At 46.3% G+C, this 20,880-nt stretch overlaps 2 protein-coding genes across 2 annotated transcripts; one reads left to right on the top strand and one right to left on the bottom strand.

Annotated features, from left to right (window-relative positions):
• The first annotated feature begins 3,591 nt into the window (after positions 1-3,591).
• On the top strand, positions 3,592-13,975 carry RPL7L1 (ribosomal protein L7 like 1). Its single transcript, XM_017878215.1, has 7 exons — positions 3,592-4,262; positions 5,187-5,292; positions 7,543-7,706; positions 8,715-8,852; positions 10,088-10,197; positions 10,365-10,578; positions 11,264-13,975. Exons 1-6 carry the CDS (start codon positions 4,222-4,224, stop codon positions 10,565-10,567), a joined length of 762 nt encoding a protein of 253 aa, XP_017733704.1. The 5' UTR covers positions 3,592-4,221; the 3' UTR covers positions 10,568-10,578; positions 11,264-13,975.
• On the bottom strand, positions 12,269-15,556 carry PEX39 (peroxisomal biogenesis factor 39). Its single transcript, XM_017878217.1, has one exon. The coding sequence runs from the start codon at positions 15,332-15,334 to the stop codon at positions 14,609-14,611; it is 726 nt and encodes a 241-aa protein (XP_017733706.1). The 5' UTR covers positions 15,335-15,556; the 3' UTR covers positions 12,269-14,608.
• Between the last annotated feature and the right edge of the window lie 5,324 nt (positions 15,557-20,880).

The raw sequence follows: 20,880 nt of genomic DNA, 5'->3' as shown, positions 1-20,880 counted from the left end.
AAAACAAAAAAAAAAAAAAAAAAAAAAAAAAAAAAAAATAAAAAAAAAAAAAAAAAAAAAAAAAAAAAAAAAAAAAAAAAAAAAACACACACAAAAAACAAAAACAATCTGGGAACATTTTTTACACCCTATTCTGTATCCCAAATGTTTGGGAGTATTACAGTCAGGATTATTTGGTTGTAAACAACAGAAAATTATTCCAGTTAACCAACATAAAGGGATTTTGTAAGGAGGATAAGAATTAAAGAAAAAATTGAAGAACCCACCAGGCTTGAGAAGAATAGAGACAAAGAAACTCTAGGAGCTCTTCTTAGGTGGAAATCCTTAAGTTTTGCCCCCAACTGGGTGCAGTGGCTCATACCTGTAATCCCAGCACTTTGGGAGGCCAGATCACTTGAGGTCAGGAGTTCAAGACCAGTCTGGCCAATATGGTGAAACCCGTCTTTACTAAAAATACAAAAATTAGCCAGGTGTGGTGGCACATGCCTGTAGTCCCAGCTACTTGGGAGGCTGAGGCACGATAATTGCTTGAACCCGGGAGGCAGAGGTTGCAGTGAGCCAAGATTGTACCATTGCACTCCAGCCTGGGCGACAGAGCAAGACTTTGTCTCAAAAAAAAAAAAAAAGTCTTGTCTCAAATCTCATACTTTGTTCCATCATCACTCTGCTCAAAATTCAAAATCACAGCGAAATTTAGCATCTCATACCCACTCCCAATGGGGTGATTAAAAGAATTGAAAAGATCTTCCAAAAGACTCCTTTAGTTTAAGTATTAGAGGGAAACGTTCGGATTTGATATCCTCCCAACAGCCACCCAACTGTACATGATGAAGAAGAGGTAAGTTCACAAGAGGATTGGAATTTTTTTTTTTTTTTTTTTGAGACAGGGTCTCACTCTGTCACCCAGGCTGCAGTGCAGCAATTCTCATGCCTCAGCCTCCCAAGTAGCTGGGATTACAGGTATGCGCCATCACACCCAGCTAATTTTTGTATTTTTAGTAGAGATGGGGTGTCACCATGATGGCCAGGCTGGTTTTGAACTTCTGACCTCAGGTGATCTGCCTGCCTCAGCCTCTCAAAGTGCTAGGATTACAGGCATGAGCCACCACACCCGACCTCAGTAACCTCACTTTGAAAAAAAGATCTAGGACACATGCTCAATGCTCAGTAAACACATATTCAGTTAGTGAATAATTGTTTAAGTGTGGGGCTCTTTTCTTTTTCCCTGTGTCTGTCTGGTGGAGGAATGGCGCTGGTGCTGAGAATAACTATTCTCCTAGCACCATCTGCTGGCAGTAGAAAACCATTTCCTGAATCCTGGCCTCAATCCCATTCAGCCTTGCAGTACTGGTTTTTTTGGGGTTGTTTTGAGACAGAGTCTCGCTCTGTTGCCCAGGCTGGAGTACAGTGGCATAATCTCGGCTCACTGCAACCTCTGCTTCCCAGGTTCAAGCAATTATCGTGTCTCAGCCTCCCAAGTAGCTGGGACTACAGGCGTGTGCCACCATGCCCGGCTAATTTTTGTATTTTTAGTAGAGACAGGGTTTTGTCATGTTGCCGAGGCTGGTCTTGAACTCCTGAGCTCAAGTGATCTGCCTGCCTCAGCCTCCCAAAGTGCTGGGATTACAGGTGTGAGCCATCGGGGCCCAGCTGGAGTATTGTTAACCCTAAAATTCCTCCTCCCTTTAATATTATTGATACCACAGACTCTACCTTTTATCCATAGACAGGAAAAATCACAAAACATTTAACTTTTTACTTTTTTGTTTACTATTTAGTGAATGTCTTACACTTTGATGACCCTTGTATTTTGCCTCTTTACAAAGACACACGGTGAGGTGCTGAAAGAGAATGAGCCTCCCTCTTTCAGTGTGTGACCCTGAATACTGGGTTGTCCTGACACTTACTCATCAGAAAGTGACCTGTGCCCACGGCAGTCTTTCCGGTTGGACTAGTTACATGGCAACACGAGGCCTTTAGCTGCCACCAATATCAGTATCAATAGTGACAAAATCGAGAAATTGTTGCTAGACCCTTAGGATCAGTGAAGAGCAAGCAGTCATGGTTCCCGCCCTCCTAGTATCGTGTGGAAGAAATATTAAAAAGACAATAGGCCGGGCGCGGTGGCTCAAGCCTGTAATCCCAGCACTTTGGGAGGCCGAGACGAGCGGATCACGAGGTCAGGAGATCGAGACCATCCTGGCTAACACGGTGAAACCCCGTCTCTACTAAAAAACACAAAAAAATTAGCCGGGCGAGGTGGCGGGCGCCTGTAGCCCCAGCTACTCGGGAGGCTGAGGCAGGAGAATGGCGTGAACCCGAGAGGCGGAGCTTGCAGTGAGCTGAGATCTGGCCACAGCACTCCAGCCTGGGCGGCAGAGCGAGACTCTGTCTCAAAAACAAAACAAAACAAAACAAAACAAAACAAAACAAAACAAAACAAAACAAAACAAAAAGACAATAATGTCCTGAAGGAAATCAGACACTACTCTAGAGTCTTACTAGTCAGCCCATAGACCAGTGGCACCAGCGTCATTCTGAAGCCTGTTAAAAATGCAGAATATTGGCCGGGCGCGGTTGCTCACGCCTGTAATCCCAGCACTTTGAGAGGCCGAGGCGGGCGGATCACAAGGTCAGAAGATCGAGACCATCCTGGCTAACACGGTGAAACCCCGTCTCTACGAAAAATTCAAAAAATTAGCCAAGTATGGTGGTGGGCGCCTGTAGTCCCAGCTGCTCAGGAGGCTGAGGCAAGAGAATGGCGTGAACCCGGGAGGCAGAGCTTGCAGAGAGCCGAGATCGCGCCACTGCACTCCAGGTTGGGTGACACAGCAAGACTCCATCTCAAAAAAAAAAAAAAAAAAAAAAAAAATGCAAAAAATAAACTCCCCCCCCGGCTTCCTGAATAAAATCTGTATTTTAGTAAAATCTTCAGATGACTCCTATTCACTATTAATGCTTGAGAAGCGCCGCTCTGGAGGTTTGCAGAGATAAGACTTGTGTTGTTTTTCAGGATTTTAATTTTAAAAAATTCTTTTTTATTTTTTTGAGACACTCTCGCTCTGTCGCCCAGGCTGGAGTGCAGTGGCACAAACTGGGCTCATGCAGCCTCCGCCTCCCGGGACTTCAGGCGCGAGCCACCACGCCCAGCTAATTTTTTGTATTTTTAGTAGAGACGGGGTTTTTGGCCAGGCTGGTCTCCAACTCCTGACCTCAAGTGATCCACCTGCTTCGGCCTCCCAAAGTGCTGGGATTACAGGTGAAAGCCACCAGCTCCGGCCTACTTTTTCAGGGTTTTATATAGACCGGGAGGGAAGAACGCATATTCCAGGTGATGAGAGCTGTATAAGGGTTTTATTTTCATTCCTTTTTTTTTTTTTTTGAGACGGAGTCTTGCTCTGTCGCTATGTTGCCCAGGCTGGTCTCGAACTCCTGACCTAAGGTGATCCTCCCGCCTCGGCCTCCTAAAGTGCTGGGATTATAGGCGTGAGCCACCGCGCCCGGTCTGTATAACGGTTTTAGATGGCAAGGAAGCAAGTTGTAGTTTTCGGTCCAGCAGTAATAGTAACAAACATAGTGCTGACAGACACTGCTAAACGCTTTACGCTTTACGTTTATATAATCTCCTGTAATCCTCGTAACGCCATTAGGTAGACCTATTATTACTGTATACCCATTTTATGGGTAATGAAGCCGCAGTATAGAGGGGTTAAATAACGTGTTCAAGGATCCATCGACGGAGCCAAGCAGACGGAACCGCAGCTACCTGTTTTACCACTCCAAGTCCTCAACAAACACTTCCACCTACATGTGACAGCCAAAGCCATAGCCTCCAAATTTTTCCACAAAGCGAAAAGGTTTCGCGCAATTTGTCTGTCTTCCTCCTCAGAGACGCAGCAGAGCCGCGCCGGAAGTGCGGCGCCTTTGCTAGAGCGGACGCCATAGGTGCATTGTGGGAAGTACTTTATTGTCCACAGCGAAGCAGCTTGTGATGAAACTGTAACTTACAAGAAAAGGGCTGGGTTTTGAAAATGATACAGGCTCTAAAAACCCTGGAAGCGCTGCAACTTTTGGCAGGAATCGGGGTTAGCAGGACCTCAGCGGCTCACTGCCGCTAAGTGAACGCTGACTGGCTGGGTCCTCCAGCGTGAGTTAGAACAGACATCTCTATGGTCAAGGAAACAGAGCGAGTGCTGTCTTCCCCATGTGTTGGGGTTGCGCATGATCAGTAGCTGCACCACTAGAAAGATGGCGGAGCAAGAGTGAGTGGGGCTTTGAATATCTGGAGTTGGGTGTTGAGTATCTAGTGCCATCCACGGTGTTTATGCCTCGGTGGCGGATTCTTGTGGGCTCTAGGAATAGAAAAGGCCACAGTTTACAAAGGGTGGGGATGAGGAGCCGTAGCGCTGTGGCGGAGGAGGGAGGGGACCGCGGTCAATTTCGGGTTATGTAGAGAGGCGAGGATTGACTTCAGGCAGCGGGCTGGAGTGCCACAGTTGAATTCACTCAGCCTGACAAGTATTAACCCTGCAGATAGGTCTGCACCCACTCCAACCCCATGGGATTTTACTAGCTTCGTCGCTGCTACTGCCTATGAAGAGCTGTGGCAGTGAAAAGCCTGTTAACTTACAGGAACGCAGAGGCTAAAGAGTTCATTACTTTTCGAGGCATTGGGGATGAGTGAATATTAGGGGTACATTTTGAGGCCTGGAGTCAGAAACCGCAGGTTTCAGGGGAACCTTTCTTCAGACACTTAAAAACAGTAATATTCCCTGCAGCCCAGGATATTGACTTGGTTTGGAAATCCGTTGAATGTTCGTTTTCTTTGTTGTTGTTGTTTTGAGACGGAGTCTTGCTGTGTCGCCCAGGCTGGAGTGCCACTGTCGCGATCTCGGCTCACTGCAACCTCCGCCTCCCGGGTTCAAACGATTCTGCTTCAGCCTCCGGAGTAGCTGAGATTACAGGCGTGCGCCACCTCGCCAAGCTGATTTTTTATTTTTGGTAGAAACGGGGGTTTCACCATGTTGGTCAGGCTGGTCTCGAACTCCTGACCTCAGGTGATCCCCTCCCCCCACCTCGGCCTCCCAGAATGCTGGGGTTTGAGCACCCGCTGGGGCTTGAGCCACCGCGCCCAGCCAAGTGTTCGTTTTCTAAATATTATCTCTGATCTCAATTTTCTCTATCAGGCAAAGAAAAATCCCTTTGGTTCCAGAAAATCTGCTGAAAAAGAGGAAGGCTTATCAAGCCCTCAAAGCCACCCAGGCAAAGCAGGCACTTTTGGCAAAGAAGGAGGTAATGGTGGGGAACCAAGATAAAGTAATTAGAATTTGTATTAGGTGAGTTTTATCCAGCATGTGTTGGACTACATTTGGTATTTACAAGCTCCCCGCAGCAGTTTGACAAACCAGGTATAGTTGTCTCTCAGTGTCCTTAGGGGGTTGGTTCCAGGACTCCCACAGATGCCTAAATCTGAGACTGCTGAAGTCCCTTATATAAAATGGTTGTAGTATTTGCATGTAATCTGTACTCCTTCCTACTCCTTCCGCCTATGTAATTTAAATTCTCTCTGGATTACTTAATAGCTTTTTTTTTTTTTTTTTTGAGGCAAGAGTCTCACTGTGTTCTGGAGTGCAGTGACACAGTCTCGACTCACTGCAACCTCTGCCTACTGGGCTCAAGCAATTCTCCTGCCTCAGTCAACCAAGTAGCTAGGATTACAGGCATGCGACTAATTTTAGGTAAATTAGCCACCACACTCAGCTAATTTTTTTTTTAATTTAATTTAATTTTGTTTTGTTTTTGAGACAGAGTCTCACTCTGTCTCCCAGGCTGGAGTGCAATGATGTGATCTCGGCTTACCACAACCTCCGCCTCCCGGGTTCAAGCGATTCTCCTGCCTCAACCTCCCAAGTAGCTGGGATTACAAGGATGTGCCACCATGCCCTGCTAATTTTTGTATTTTTAGTAGAGACGAGGTTTCACCATGTTGACCAGGCTGATCTGGAACTCATGGACTCAAGTGATCTACCCACCTCGGCCTCCCAAAGTGCTGCGATTACTGGCATCAGCCACCCCACACGGCCACCAGCTAATTTTTGTATTTTTAGTAGAGGTGTTTTAGCATGTTGGTCATGCTGGTCTCAAACTCCTGGCCTCAAGTAATCCACCCACCGGCCTCTCAAAGTGCTGGGATTACAGACCTGAGCCACCCTACCTGGACTGGGTTACTGATAGCTAATACAGTGTACATAATGTATTTTAAAAATTTGTATTACTTTTACTGTTATTTTCATTTTTTCCCCTGAATTTTTTTTCTTTTTTATTTAAGAGGTCAGCGGGGCGCAGTGGCTCACGCCTGTAATCCCAATACTTTGGGAGGCCGAGGCAGGCGGATTACTTGAGGTCAGGAGTTCGAGACCAGCCTGGCCAACATGGTGAAACCCCATCTCTACTACAAATACAAAACATTAGACATTGTACAAATTAGACATGGTACAAATACAAAACATTAGACATTGTACAAATACAAAACACTGTGGCATGTGCCTGTAATCCTCCTAGCTACTCAGAAAGCGAGGCAGAAGAATCGCTTGAACACGGGAGGCGGAGGTTGCAGTGAGCCGAGATTGTGCCACTGCACTCCAGCCTGGGTGACACAGCGAGATCCTGTCTCAAAAAAAAAAAAAAAAAAAAAAGTGGGGTCTTTGGCCGAGTATGGTGGGTCACGCTTGTTATCCCAGCACTTTGAGAGACTGAAGCAGGTGGATCACCTAAAGTCAGGAGTTCAAGACCAACCTGGCCAACAAGGTGACCCTATCTCTACTAAAAATATAAAAATTAGCCAAGTGTGGTGGCGCATACCTGTAATCCCAGCTACCTGGGAGGCTAAGGCAGGAAAATTGCTTGAACCCAGGAGGCAGAGGTTGCAGTGAGCCTAGATCGCATCACTGCACTCCAGCCTGGGTGACAGAGCGAGACTCCATCTCAAAAAAAAAAAAAAAAAAAAAAGGAGTGAGGTATTCTGTTACCCAGACTAAGTGCAGTGGCAGGATCATAGCTCATTGCAGCCTTGAATTCCTGGGTTCAAGAGAACCTCCTGCCTCAGCCTCCTGAGTAGCTGGGACTATAGGTGAGCCACTGTGTATGTGATCCTCAGAAGTATTTTCCATCTGGGGTTGGTTGAATCACAGATGCAGAGCACCAAGTGTATATGGTTTATGTCTTCCTTTAGCAAATATTTAACACCTGCAGGCAAATGCTGGCGTTGAGTTTAAGGAAGCTTGTTAGTAAACATTGATTAATATCACGCAAACTAATTTTTTGTTTGTTAATTATTTTTCCCAGTAATTCCCAAGTTTACTTAACTCCACCTTTACTTTGGTTTCTCATTTTTCTCTTATATGAAAATAGAGAATATTGCTTTGCTTTGCATTGTAGAACACGGGGAAATAAGCTCTATCAGTTGTCACTCATGAATTACTGTTCTAAAAGTAAAAATGTATGGAAGCACAAGATGATAATGATGGTCTGTCTTCTCTGTAGCAGAGGAAAGGAAAAGGGCTCAGGTTTAAGCGACTAGAATCATTCCTACATGATTCCTGGCGGCAGAAACGTGACAAGGTGCGTCTCAGACGACTAGAAGTGAAACCTCATGCCTTGGAATTGCCAGACAAACATTCCTTGGCCTTTGTTGTACGCATCGAAAGGTAAGGAACTGGTGTCTTTCTAATTGCATGAGGCTAGGGCAAACCGTTGCTTAAGCTTTAGACCCCTTTCTAGGGAGATAATAAGCCCCAAGCCACTCAGCCAAGTCATGCTGGGATGTCAGGGTTGAGCACAATTTAGTCTGCAATATTTGGAAGACCTTAGACAGATAGACTTCAAGTGCTGTGAGGGTAAAGTGCTCACTAGGGAGAGGGGGTTGAGGACACCCTCTCTAAAGCAGGAACTTCTACCTGAGACCTGAAAGATGTGAAAGGCGTTCACCGGTGTTGGGAGACTTTCCAGGCATATGTGCTGAAGTCCTGAGGTGGGGAAAGCAAGGCACCATTCTAGGAACTGAAACAAGGCTGAGTGGATGAAGCATATTCAGTGAAGGGGAGACATTTTTCCTCAGTTAGTGGAACTTGCACAACCCCCTGCCCACCTCATGTGCAACTCTACTTCTTGCTTTTCCCCTACCCAATCACCCAAACCAGAAACCTGTGACTTTTGCATATTTTTATGAGCTCTGTCCTTTGTAGCCTTCTACCACTGCTCATATTTTTCCTAAACTATTGAATTAACCTTCCTCCTGGATTTCCTTGCCTCTAGTGTCATCCTGTGATCTATCCCATACTCTGCCCTTGGTGATTGTCAGAAAGAAATCTGGTCTTGTCTCTTCTACTTAAAATCTTCAGTAGCTTTTACTGCCCATAAAAGCATATCCAGCTTCCTTAGCTGGACATGCGTAGACCTGCATACCACCACTCCCTCAACCGCTGAAACACACACAAGTTCAGGGACTGTCTCTGTGTTTCCATAGCATTCCAGGCGTTGCTCCACATCATGAAAGGATCGGTTTTCATAACTGCCTCCCACTAAACTGAGCTCTTTAAGGCATAGTCTCTGTGTCTTACTCCAGATTACCCAGTGTAGTGACCTCACATGTTGTGCTTGCTGGACTGACATAAACTGGAGGGAGTCTGTCTGACTTCTGTTGCTGTTCATTTCAGGATTGATGGCGTGAGTTTACTGGTGCAGAGAACCATTGCAAGACTTCGCCTAAAGAAAATTTTTAGTGGTGTCTTTGTAAAAGTCACCCCCCAGAACCTAAAAATGCTGCGTATAGTGGAACCTTATGTGACCTGGGGGTGAGTGAGGTTTCCATGTGAATTCACATTAGATTTCTATTTGAGTGTGTCAGGCTGCACCGGGTATTGCTCTCCAGGGCTCATGTTGCTATAGAAGGGACATTTTGCTGTGACCACAGCCAGCCTGAAATCAGTGGGTAGCTGTAACAACCATGAGACACGGGGTAGGGAGGGGTCTGAAGAGTACCATAGTAGGGCTGGTGCCATCGTAGGCTAAGGCTGGGTCAAGAAGAGATCAGTTCTTGGAAGTCTTAAAGCAGAGCTAAAGGCAGTGCTTGTGTAAGAGTAGTATTCCTGGCCGGCCATGGTGGCTCATGCCCGTAATCCCAGCACTTTGGGAGGCCGAGGTGGGTGGATCACAAGGTCAGGAGATTGAGACCATCCTGGCCAACATGGTGAAACCCCTGTCTCTACTAATAAATACAAAAAAAAATTAGCCAGGCCTGGTGGTGTGTGCCTGTAGTCCCAGCTACTCGGGAGACTGAGGCAGGAGAAACGCTTGAATCCAGGAGGCGGAGGTTGCAATGAGCTGAGAGAGATTGCGCCACTGCCATCCAGCACGGCGACAGAGCAAAACTCCCTCTCAAAAAAAAAGGCCGGGTGCAGTGGATCACGAGGTCAGGAGATTGAGACCATCCTGGCTAACATGGTGAAACCCTGTCTCTACTAAAAATACAAAAAAAATTAGCCGGGCATGGTGGCGGGCGCCTATAGTCCCAGCTACTCAGGAGTCTGAGGCAGGAGAATGGTGTGAACCCAGGAGGTGGAGCTTAGTGAACCGAGATTGCACTACTGCCCTCCAGCCTGGGCGACTGAGCAAGACTCCGTCTCAAAAAAAAAAATAGTAGTATTCCTTAAACATTGAAACCCAACAAAAACTTGGATTTCATTTCCAACTTTTGCACTATCTTGAGTTAGAAGGTCACCTAAGGCCAGAGTCCTAGCCCCTAAGCTAAGCTAGGACATTGTTTCTGTTTTGTTTTTGTTGGCGATATTTTCCCTGGTGAACATTTACATCCATAAATTTAAATTTCTGATTATGTGAGTGGGGTCACTTCGGTTCTTTATTAGGAATATTTCCAAGCATTTCAGCTGGAATGTGATTGCAGAACACTTGCTCGTTGGGAGAAGTGGGTTTGTGGGAAAATCTCTCCAACCTCTCCTCAGCCAGGCTGCAGGACTGGTATGTAGCGTACCAGGTGCTGGTGAAAACCGTGCTTTATTTTCCCACGTAGATTTCCAAATCTGAAGTCTGTCCGAGAACTCATTTTGAAACGTGGACAAGCCAAGGTCAAGAATAAGACCATCCCTCTGACAGACAACACAGTGATTGAGGAGCACCTGGGTGAGTGCTACAGCTTAGGGTCATCTGGGGCAGAAAGCCAGGGTCTTTGAAGCTTTGATGTGAGATTCAGGTTGTATTCTTGGGGTCCCAAGAGTCTGCCAGAGTGCCCAGCTTAGTATATGCTGGATACATGTTGATAAAGGAATCTGTGCTTTTGTGTTTCTTAGGGAAGTTTGGCGTCATTTGCTTGGAAGACCTCATTCATGAAATTGCCTTCCCAGGGAAGCATTTCCAGGAGATCTCATGGTTCTTGCGCCCTTTCCACCTCTCAGTGGCCCGACATGCTACCAAAATAGAGTGGGCTTCCTCAAGGAGATGGGCACACCTGGCTATCGGGGTGAACGCATCAATCAGCTTATCCGCCAGCTGAACTAGACCCAGGTGAGGTAGGGCTGAAAATTGCCCTTGGGTTGACTTTTGATGGGCCATACCTTGCCACTTTACAAGTTCTTTTTGCGTTTAGTAGTATTTAAGAGTAACCTTGAGATTGGGAGGAAAAAGGAGGCTGGTACAAATAGATGGAGACCTGCTGGGATCAGTCAATGCCTGATTAGGACATGGGGCTATGCATAGCCTAAGTTATAGGCTTAGAAGATGTCTAGTAACTAAAAACTATTGCTGGCCGGGCGCGGTGGCTCATGCTTGTAATCCCAGCACTTCGGAAGGCCAAGGCAGGCAGACCATGAGGTCAGGAGATTGAGACCATCCTGGCCAACATGGTGAAACCCTGTCTCTACTAAAAATACAAAAATTAGGTGGGTGTGGTGGCGCATGCCTGTAGTCCCAGCTACCCGGGAGGCTGAGGCAGGAGAATCACTTGAACCTAGGAGGCAGAGATTGCAGTGAGCCAGGATCACGCCAGTGCACTCCAGCCTGGGCGACAGAGCGAGACTCTGTCTCAAAAAAACAAAACAAAACTGTACTGCTGTGGTCATTTAGATGGAAACGGGGAAAGACCAATATTAATAACTGATTTCAAAAAGGACTTGAAGATGTGAATCATCTATTTTGCTGAAGAAATCTTAACTCTGAAATTACTTTTTATTGCTAATGTTATTGCTCTTAGGTGTCAAACTGCAGTAAATTTTTATCAATGAAGTGGAAGCATGTGTTTGATTGTTTTGGGAATTTTTATCAAGTATCTTCAGAGAAGATTATTTCCTGCTTTATCTTCAAAAACTGGAAAGGAAGGATCAAAGAAAAGACAGTAGCTGGCCGGGCGTGATGGCTCACGCCTGTAATCCCAACACTTTGGGAGGCTGAGGCAGGCGGATCACCTGAGGTTGAGGGTTCAAGACCAGCCTGACCAACATGGAGAAATGCTGTCTCTAGTAAAAATACAAAAATTAGCCGGGCATAGTGGCATGTGCCTGTAATCTCAGCTACTCGGGAGGCTGAGGCAGGAGACTTGCCAGGCGGAGGTTGCAGTGAGCCGAGATCACGCCCTTGCACTCTAGCCTGGGCAACAAGCGAAACTCCGTCGCAAAGAAAAGAAAAGACAATAGCTTATGTTCATGGCAAGCATCTCTCATCACACTCCAGTTCCAAAGAAAAATTCCAGTGTTTTCTACATTGAGTACTGCATCGTCTGAAATCAGCACATTCCGTGGAGGAAGGAGTCCTGCTTTGTTGCATCTATCTTAGGGTTTAATGTTGGTAAATGAGTCATTCTAGCATTTGTACAAGGCTCCCTAAGACTTCTGCAGCAGTTGACCAAGCCCAAGGACATAATTGAATCTGGAGAGTCCTAGGGCCTTGTTTTGAAAAACACTTGAAATACACATAGGAAGAAAGGCATACAAATAAATGTTCACTTGTCTGGTGTGAGTCTATGTTCCAACTTTTCAGTGATGGCTTTGAGAGCTCTCAGACTTGACTGGCTCTACGTGTATCTGGTGGCTTTTGTATCCTAACCTGAAACTGGCTTAGTACTTTTTCCTAAAAGCTCAGGATTTGAGAATGAGGACCTCTTCGCCAGGAAAACATGTATACACTCAAAATTTTGCTTGCAGTTCTAGGGTGTTTAGACCCTTCTCAGATACCTGTGCACCTTATTAGTTTTGTTTTTCTGTTTTGAGACAGTCTCACTCTGTTGCCCAGGCTGGAGTGCAGTGGCGTGATCTTGGCTCGTTGCAGCCTCCACCTCCTGGGTTCAAGTGATTCTGCCTTAGCCCCTCGATCAGCTGGGATTATATGCGTGTACCACCATGCCCAGCTAATTTTTGTATTTTTAGTAGAGAGGGAGACAGTTGCACCAGTTGACCAGGCTAGTCTCCTGACCTCAAGTGATCCACAAGCCTGGGCCTCCCAAAGTGCTGGGATTACAGGCGTGAGCAACCGCGCCCAGCCCTTGTGTACTTTATGCGAGGAAGTCCTGCTCTTAATCGGGATCGGTCATGCGGGCCCTGATCTTGCTACTCTGGTTCCATGTCCTATGGAAGAACAAAGTTTACCAAGATAGATTTTTCCCTTCATGGTGGCATAGTGTTGCCCCTGCACCATCTCTAACTCAGAAATCCCCACCATTTCTTCCCCTGGGCTTCAGGATAGAATTACCTGGTTTCTCTGATGATCAGCACGCTTTCTTCAAACCCAAATCAGGAAGGAATGAACAATTTTGTTTGGCATGGATGAAATTAGCACTGTTTGGCTCGATAGGCCCCAGACAGGCAGGCAGCTTAATTTTTTCCTTGTGTATTCTAGTCTTCAGAAGTATTGCCTTTTGTACTGCTGGTGGTGACGTAGTAGATAGTAGACCAGTAACTGGGCATCTGGGGATTTTAATCCTGCAAACAGTGGATCTGATACTGATTGTGTTTTTCATTAGTGCCCACCCCAAATGGGTCTTCCTGCTACTCCCCTCACTTAGTTGCCCCTCACTTGCCATCTGAGCAGTTGGCAAGGATGTGCCAGGCCTAGGTTAAACTTGGAAACATGCTTGACCATTCTGTTCCCTGGTCCTTTCAGATCAATTTGGCTGCAATTTTGGCTCCTGGGACCCTCAAGCATAGCTGGGAAATCAAGTTAGAGGTGTAACTGCCTTAAAACATGCCAGTTTAGGCTGGGCGTGTTGGCTCACGCTTATAATCCCAGCATTTTGGGAGGATGAGGCAGGCGGATCACCCGAGATCAGGAATTTGAGACCAGCCTGACCAACATGGAGAAACTCTGTCTCTACTAAAAATACAAAATTAGCCGGGTGTGGTGGCACGTGCTTGTAATCCCAGCTACTTGGGAGGCTGAGGCAGGAAAACTGTTTGCACCCAGGGAGGCGGAGGTTGCAGTGAGCTGAGATCAGGCCATTGCACTCTAGCCTAGGCAACAAAAGCAAAACTCTGTCTCAGAAAAAAAAAGTACCAGCGTATGAGGTAACTAGGTTGGTTCTCTCCAGAGGTAACCTGCCAAGAAGAGATGCTATAGATGTTACTCTTATACTGTAAAACATTGTGCAATCAGATTACTTTAAAATGATGTATTACAAAGTTATGGAGAAAAGCAGTTGTGACTATGGAAGCCCAAGGCTTATATCCCAGCTCTGTCTTACACTAAATATGGGTACAGTGATTCCACTCTGTCCATAAAATGGGAGCTAATACCCTCCAACCTGTGTGCCTGACATGATGACTAAAAGGATTAAGCAAAACAATAGTTTGTAATTTACTCTGTCAGAGCAAACTGCTGGTAAATAAAAGGGAGTAAGTTGACTAAAAATGAATTTTAAAAAATTCTGATAAGTTTGTAATTTATAATTGTATACAAATAAAAGATGTTACAAAAATTGTGCACTTCTATATATGTACCATGACATAACTAATTCGTTGAACAAGTTGGGAGACAATCCTTATTTCTGAGAAAAGGTAGACCTGTTACATCATCTGTGGGTTAGGGTATGCTCATGTCAGCACATACTAGGTATGTTCTAGCTTTTGTAGAGAAAGTAAAATCTAGTGTTGACTAAGTAGGTGCACTGAGCCAGGTGGCCTGTTTAACATAAAAAGACTGATTTCAGGGTGGCTGTGGGAGCCTTTCCAATGCTCTAAGTCTCTAGTCCCTTGCCTGATCCAGCTGATTCCAAGAGCCAAGATTTTAGTCTTTCTTGGTTGGCTTTTTTAAATGCTTTGGGCTTTCCTTTAACGTATCTTCAAAATCATTCTGGGGCCAAGTTACGTCACAAAACCTTTTATTACATATTTTATTACATATAAGGACTGAAACAGGATTTTTCTTAACTGTATCATGGTCCAGAAATGCAAATGCAAAACCCCCATAGGGGCTGCAGGAGCAAGTCCAGTTGAGACAGGTCAGGACCAAAGCATTAAAGATGAGTAACTGAATGGCATGCGGGGTCCTGTAGCCACGCCTTCCAGATCGCCGCCGCAAAGGACCTGGAACCTCAGGAGCCCGCTGTATGTCATGAAGGTGCAGTCGCTGCCTCAGCCAAGCCAGGCTCCGCCGGGGCCGTTCCTATCCTGAGGCTCGGAGGAGGAAGGGACTCAGCCAGTGCCGCGGCCTCCCAGGGCTTGGGCCTCCGCGGGAGCCGGGACGCTGTGGGTTCGCCGTGTATCGCCGTGATGTGGCGTCTCTCCAGACCCGGGAGCTCCCCGCCCTGCTGGACCAGCTGCAGGAGCTGCGCCAGGGTAACCGAAGCCGGGGCCGGGGCCGAGGAGCGGGGACTGCGAGGACGCTCCATGTCAGGTCGCGAAGCCTGACCCGCCTGCAGTTCCAGGATGCGAGGACTTCCGGGCGGAATGGATGCAACCACCACGGGGGGACGGCAGTTCTGGGAAGCGAGGACTTCCGGGCGGAATGGATGCAACCACCACGGGGGGACCGAGAAAGGAAAGGTAGGCTGTAGACCGTACCAAGCCGGCCCAGAACTGGGGGAGCACTTGAGAACTCTGATCAGCGCCCTGCAGAAACGCTTTAGAAGCGTCCACGATTTAGCCAAACCAGAGTGCCCAATGTACCCGCCAAAGAAGGGACGGACGCGCCAAAACTTGAAGGCTAGCATAGGACAGAATATGCCTGCGGACGCGCCGCTGCGGGCAAAAAGACCCATACATGCATAGGCACAGCGCACATACCCATTTTCATGCACAACCACGGGAGCACATGCAAGGATTCCGATACAACGCATGGCGGAGGACAATCCCCATCCTAGGCTCCGCAGCACGGGACAAAGCCTAACTGCAGAGTTGTTCCCAGGGGCTTCAGGAGTGACACCGCCACCACTCCTTTAGTTATTATTATTTTGTTTTGTTTTGTATTGTGTTGTGTTGTTTTACACGGAGTCTCACGGTCTGTCGCCCAGGCCGGAGTGCAGCGGCGAGATCTCAGCGCACTGCAACCTCCTCCTCCTGGGTTCAAGCAATCCTCAGGGTCCCTAGTGCCTCAGCCTCCCTAGTAGTTGGGGGTACAGGTGTATGCCACCAAGCCCAGCTAATTTTTGTATTTTTAGTAGAGACAGCGTTTCGCCATGTTGGCTAGGCTGGTCTCGAACTCCTGACCTCAAGTGATCCACCCGCCTCGGCCTTCCAAAGTGCTGGGATTACAGATGTGAGCCACTGCACCCAGCCAGAGCCTCACCACTCTCTTCACACATCCTGCCATCCTTCAATTCTTGGTGGTCCCAGAGAGGACAGAAGGTGAAGGCAGGTCAGATGTGCTACAGCTGCTCTGACTGCTCAGAAAGTCAGGGTTTTAAATCTGCTGGGAAAGTCAGGTTTTTAAATTATCAAAAGTGGCCGGGCACGGTCGCTTTTGGAGGAGGCGGAGGTTACAGTGAGCTGAGTTTGCGCCACTGCACTCTACCCTCGGCGACAAGACTCCGTCTCAAAAAAATAAAAAGTATCAAAAGCTAGATTGATCTGGTGAACATCACCTTAATCAAAGAATCAAAGCTTAATGGCCAGGCGTGGTGGCTCACACCTGTAATCCCAGCACTTTGGGAGGCAGGCGGATCACGAGGTCAGGAGATCAAGACCATCCTGACCAACACCGTGAAACCCCGTCTCTACTGAAAATACGAAAAATTAGCCGGACGTGGTGGCAGGCGCCTTTAGTACCAGCTACTCGGGAGCCTGAGGCAGGAGAATGGTGTGAACCTGGGAGGCGGAGCTTGCAGTGAGCCAAGATCATGCCACTGCACCCCAGCCCGGGCGACAGAGTGAGACTCTGTCTCAAAAAAAAAAAAATTAAAATTAAAAAAAAAAAAAGAAGATAAAGAAAAAGCTAAGAACTACCCCAGATTAAAGGAGACATAAAAAATAAATACAGGCCAGATACAGTGGCTCATGTCTTTAATCCCAGCACTTTGGGAGGCTGAGGTGGGCAGACTGCTTGAGTTCAGGAATTCAAGACCAGCCTGGGCAATATAGCAAAACCCCATCTCTACTAAAATACACACACACACACACACACACACAAATAGCCGAGCATGGTGGTGGGCACCTGTAGTCCCAGCTATTCCGGAGGCAGTAGTTGAAGAATCGCTTGAACCTGGGGAGGTGGAGGTTGCAATGAGCTGTGATTGCCAGCACTTCAGACTGGGAGACAGAGTGAAACTGTGTCTCTAAAATAAAATATAAATAAATACAATGAGTGATCCTGGATTAGATGCAAGATTGTGTAGGGGAGATCAGCTCTAAAGGACATTTTACCCATGGGGAAATTTGAATATGATCCATATATTAGATGATAGCAATATATCAATGTTAAATTTATCAAGTGTGATAATTGTGGTTATGTGCGGGAATTACCTTGTTCATAGGAGATACATTCTGAAGTATTTAGAGGTGAAGTGTCATGATGAGAGAGAAAGCAAATGTGGCAAAATTGCTAAGAATTAGTGAATCCACATGAGGGTTTGAAACTTGTTAAAATAAAAGTTGGGGTAGGCCAGGTGCAGTGGCTCATGCCTATAATCCCAGAACTTTGGGAGAGGCCAAGGCAGGAGGATCACTTGAACCCAGTGTCTGGACGGAGGGAGAGGGAAACAAAGAACAAAGGTGACTAAGATGGCGCACTTCCGGATTCTTCATCACCAACTTTTCCCACGCGCACGAAAATGTAGCCGGCGCCGGGAAGGTGCAGATCAACCGGGCATGCGCCAGGTGACGTCAATCCGGAGAGACCGAGATTTACCTGGCCGCACCTAGGGAACGCCCCACACGCCCGTGTCCCGCCTATTGCCCTCCCACTCCCAGAAAAGCCGCTCCCGGCAGGCGCGCCCTCGAACTTCCTTGGCCCTTGCTCATACGCGGGACCCAGGAACCTCATCCCAGAACGCTGGAGCGAATTCCTGGGCCTCCGCCGCTGGAGACCGGTGAACCTCGCTTCCTCTTTCTTTACATTGGCTACATAATAAAGTTTCCTTTTACCTTGTCTACTTGCCTTTTCTCTGGCGCCGGCTCTAGTGGTCGCTTAAAGCAAATCACCCAGGAGTTCAAGACCAACCTGGGCAACATAGTGAGACCTCCAAAAAACAAAATTAGCTGGATGTGGTGGCACACACCTGTAGTTCCAGCTACTCGGAAGGCTGAGGCTGGAGGATCACTTGAGCCCAGGAGGTTGAGTCTGCAGTGAGCCAAGATTGTTCCACTGCACTCTAGCCTGGGCAACAGAGACTCTCAAAAAAAAAGTTGGGGTTGGGAGCAATTGGTAAGAGCTTGAGAGGCCAGCCTGGAGGAAACTGACCATATTGAGTGTTGTATAATAAAGAATTTTGAAGGGGTGGCCTGCCCCTCCACACCTGTGGGTATTTCTCGTCAGGTGGGACAAGAGACTGACGAAAGAAATAAGGCACAGCGACAAAGTATAGAGAAAGAACAGTGGGCCCATGAGACTGGCGCTCAGCATATGGAGGACCTGCACCGGCCCCGGTCTCTGAGTTCCATCAGTATTTATTGATTATTATTTTACTATCTCAGCAAGGGGAATGCAACAGGAGAACAGGGTGATAGTGGGGAGAAGGTCAGCAAGAAAACATGTGAGCAAAGGAATCTGTGTCACAAATAAGTTCAAGGGAAGCTACTATGCCTGGATGTGCACATAGGCCAGATTTATGCTTCTCTCCACCCAAACATCTCAGTGTAGTAAAGAATAACAGAGCAGCATTGCTGCCAGCATATCTTTCCTCCAGCCACAGGGCGGTTTTCTCCTATCTCAGAACAGAATGAATGTACCATCGGGTTTTATACCGAGACATTCCGTTCCCAGGGGCATGCAGGAGATAGAAGCCTTCCTCTTATCTCAACCGCAAGAGGCCTTCCTCTTTTACTAATCCTCCTCAGCACAGACCTTTCACAGGTGTCGGGCTGGGGGACGGTTAGGTCTTTCCTGTCCCACAAGGCCATATCTCAGGCTGTCTCAGTGGGGAGAAATCTTGGACAATACCCGGCTTTCCTGGGCAAAGGTCCCTGTGGTTTTCTGCAGTGCATTGTGCTCCCAGTTAATCGAGAATGGAGAATGGCGATGACTTTTACCAAGCATACTGCCTGCAAACATATTGTTAACAAGGCACATCCTGCACAGCCCTAGATCCCTTAAACCTTGATTCCATACAACGCATGTTTCTGTGAGCACAAGAACATGTTGGGGCTAAAGTTACAGATTAACAGCATCTCAAGGCAAAACAATTGTTCAGGGTGCAGATCAAAATGGAGTTTCTTATGGCTTCCTTTTCTACAAAGACACAGTAACAGTCTGATCTCTCTTTATTTTCCCTACATATGCCCCTTTTCTTTTTGACAAAACCACCATCATCATTATGGCCCATTCTCGCTGGTCGTTGTCTCTTCTGAGCTGCTGGATATACCTGTAGACTAACAACAGAGAGAACAGGCATACAAGGATTAATATGAAATTTGCAATAGTGGAACTTCTGATGGTTTTTACCCAAGTGATGGGGTTAAGATTTGTGAGGTCATCAGTAGCTTTCACGATTGCCTCAGTTCCTGGCACCAAATTTAAATTGGCTTTCGATGCCTCAAAAATTTGTTCTTTTAATTTTGAAATATCTAAAGTAAGATTATCTTCTCTTCCTTGTAGTTGGTGTCTAACCATGTCCCAGTGATGCTCAGACTCATTATAGGCTCAGGGTGTAATAAAAAAATCTGACGTATTCCAGTCACACTGTAACTGAAAAAGATATCCCAAGCTCATGAGCCTATTTCCCATCCAAATGACAGTTTGTCTAAGATCATTAATTTGGTTTGCCAATTTTTTATTTATTTACGTCTGAGAATTCCACAGTTTTGAAGAATTCTTTACATATTCTGCAGTTTGAACAGAGGAGTGCAAAGTAATTCCAGCAGCTGCAGCAGTAGCTGTGACTGCAATAAGGCACATAATCCCTGCAATTAAAGTAAAAATGAATCTTTTGGATCTAGTTAGAATTCCTTCTAATACTTCCGTTAAAATATGGATGGATGGCGAAGCCTCCCACGGTCGGTCCAAGGACACAGGGATCCACACGCCCTCTCTTGCTCTCACTCACAGAATACGGTGCTGCCAATTAAAAATCGAATCAAGGCAAGTAAACAATCAACAATTTTCACAGGTTATAGTTTGGAAATCTGGTTTAATAACTATGTTTTCTACAACTAGCATATAAGGGGGTTTTACACAACTTTGTAAAGGAATTGTCAGATTGGAATTTAGGTTGGTAGTATAATATGGCTTATGATTTCTTGTTTCTATAGCTTGATTTCCAGACCAAATTCTAATGCGGTGCAAGGCCACAGTAAGCTTCCATAATTTTGGATGTTTAGGACCAGTAACGGGACTAACTAACTTTGGTCGAGGTAATGAAATTCCCTTTTCACCCCATTTCCATGGATAGGGTGATTCTAACCTTCTATAAACCTGGTCCAGCCTTTCAATTAAATCACTATCATAGGCCAGATTAATGGGCCAGATGGATGGGGCCTGTGAACATGAGTGAGTCTGGCCCGTACAATGATAATATAATTGGCCTCAAGAGGCCCAGTCTATAATAGTTCCAAATTCATTGTTTTGTAATACCACTGCAGTATCAGCCACACATTCTTCCCAAACTAAGGCTTCTGGGCTTTTTGGTTCTTTGGGAATTTCCTTGGGGCAAGGCTTCCCTTTAGGCCTAGATTTTAATGATCTTTGATAAGAAGGGTCCTATAAATTATTAATCTGTAACCCTAGTGACATTCCCCTTACCATGTGATAAGTAAATCTACTGGTGGCACTGACAGTAGGTACTTCTACCAACCAATTTTGGGTTGTAGGTATTAAACATCCTGGTGCCTTCCCTAGGCAAATAGGATAATGATACCCAATGGAAACATTTATCATCATTCCTTGTTGTTTAGGTTGGGCAGGGCAATGATCATCTGTGGGGCCTGGTACCCATGCACTATTATTAACATATACTTCAATAGAATTATCCATCCATGTGACTAGCTGAATTAAGGGCAGGAAAGGCACGTAGGCCCAGTAAGTATAATTAGTTGCAGCTGTTCCTGAAGACATGGGGAGACTTACCACCGTTGATACAATCATCAAAGCTGCAAGCAGCATATTCTCTGAAGTTCGTGTTACCCTTGTGTTCTTTAGGCCTTTTTTAGCTAACTGTGTCNAAAAAAAAAAAAATTAAAATTAAAAAAAAAAAAAGAAGATAAAGAAAAAGCTAAGAACTACCCCAGATTAAAG

Source organism: Rhinopithecus bieti, unplaced genomic scaffold, assembly GCF_001698545.2.
Source record: "Rhinopithecus bieti isolate Rb0 unplaced genomic scaffold, ASM169854v2 scaffold_9981, whole genome shotgun sequence".
In the NCBI taxonomy this organism is placed as follows: domain Eukaryota; kingdom Metazoa; phylum Chordata; class Mammalia; order Primates; family Cercopithecidae; genus Rhinopithecus; species Rhinopithecus bieti.
Note: the sequence above shows the minus strand (reverse complement) of the source record. Positions and strands in the feature narration are given on the sequence as shown.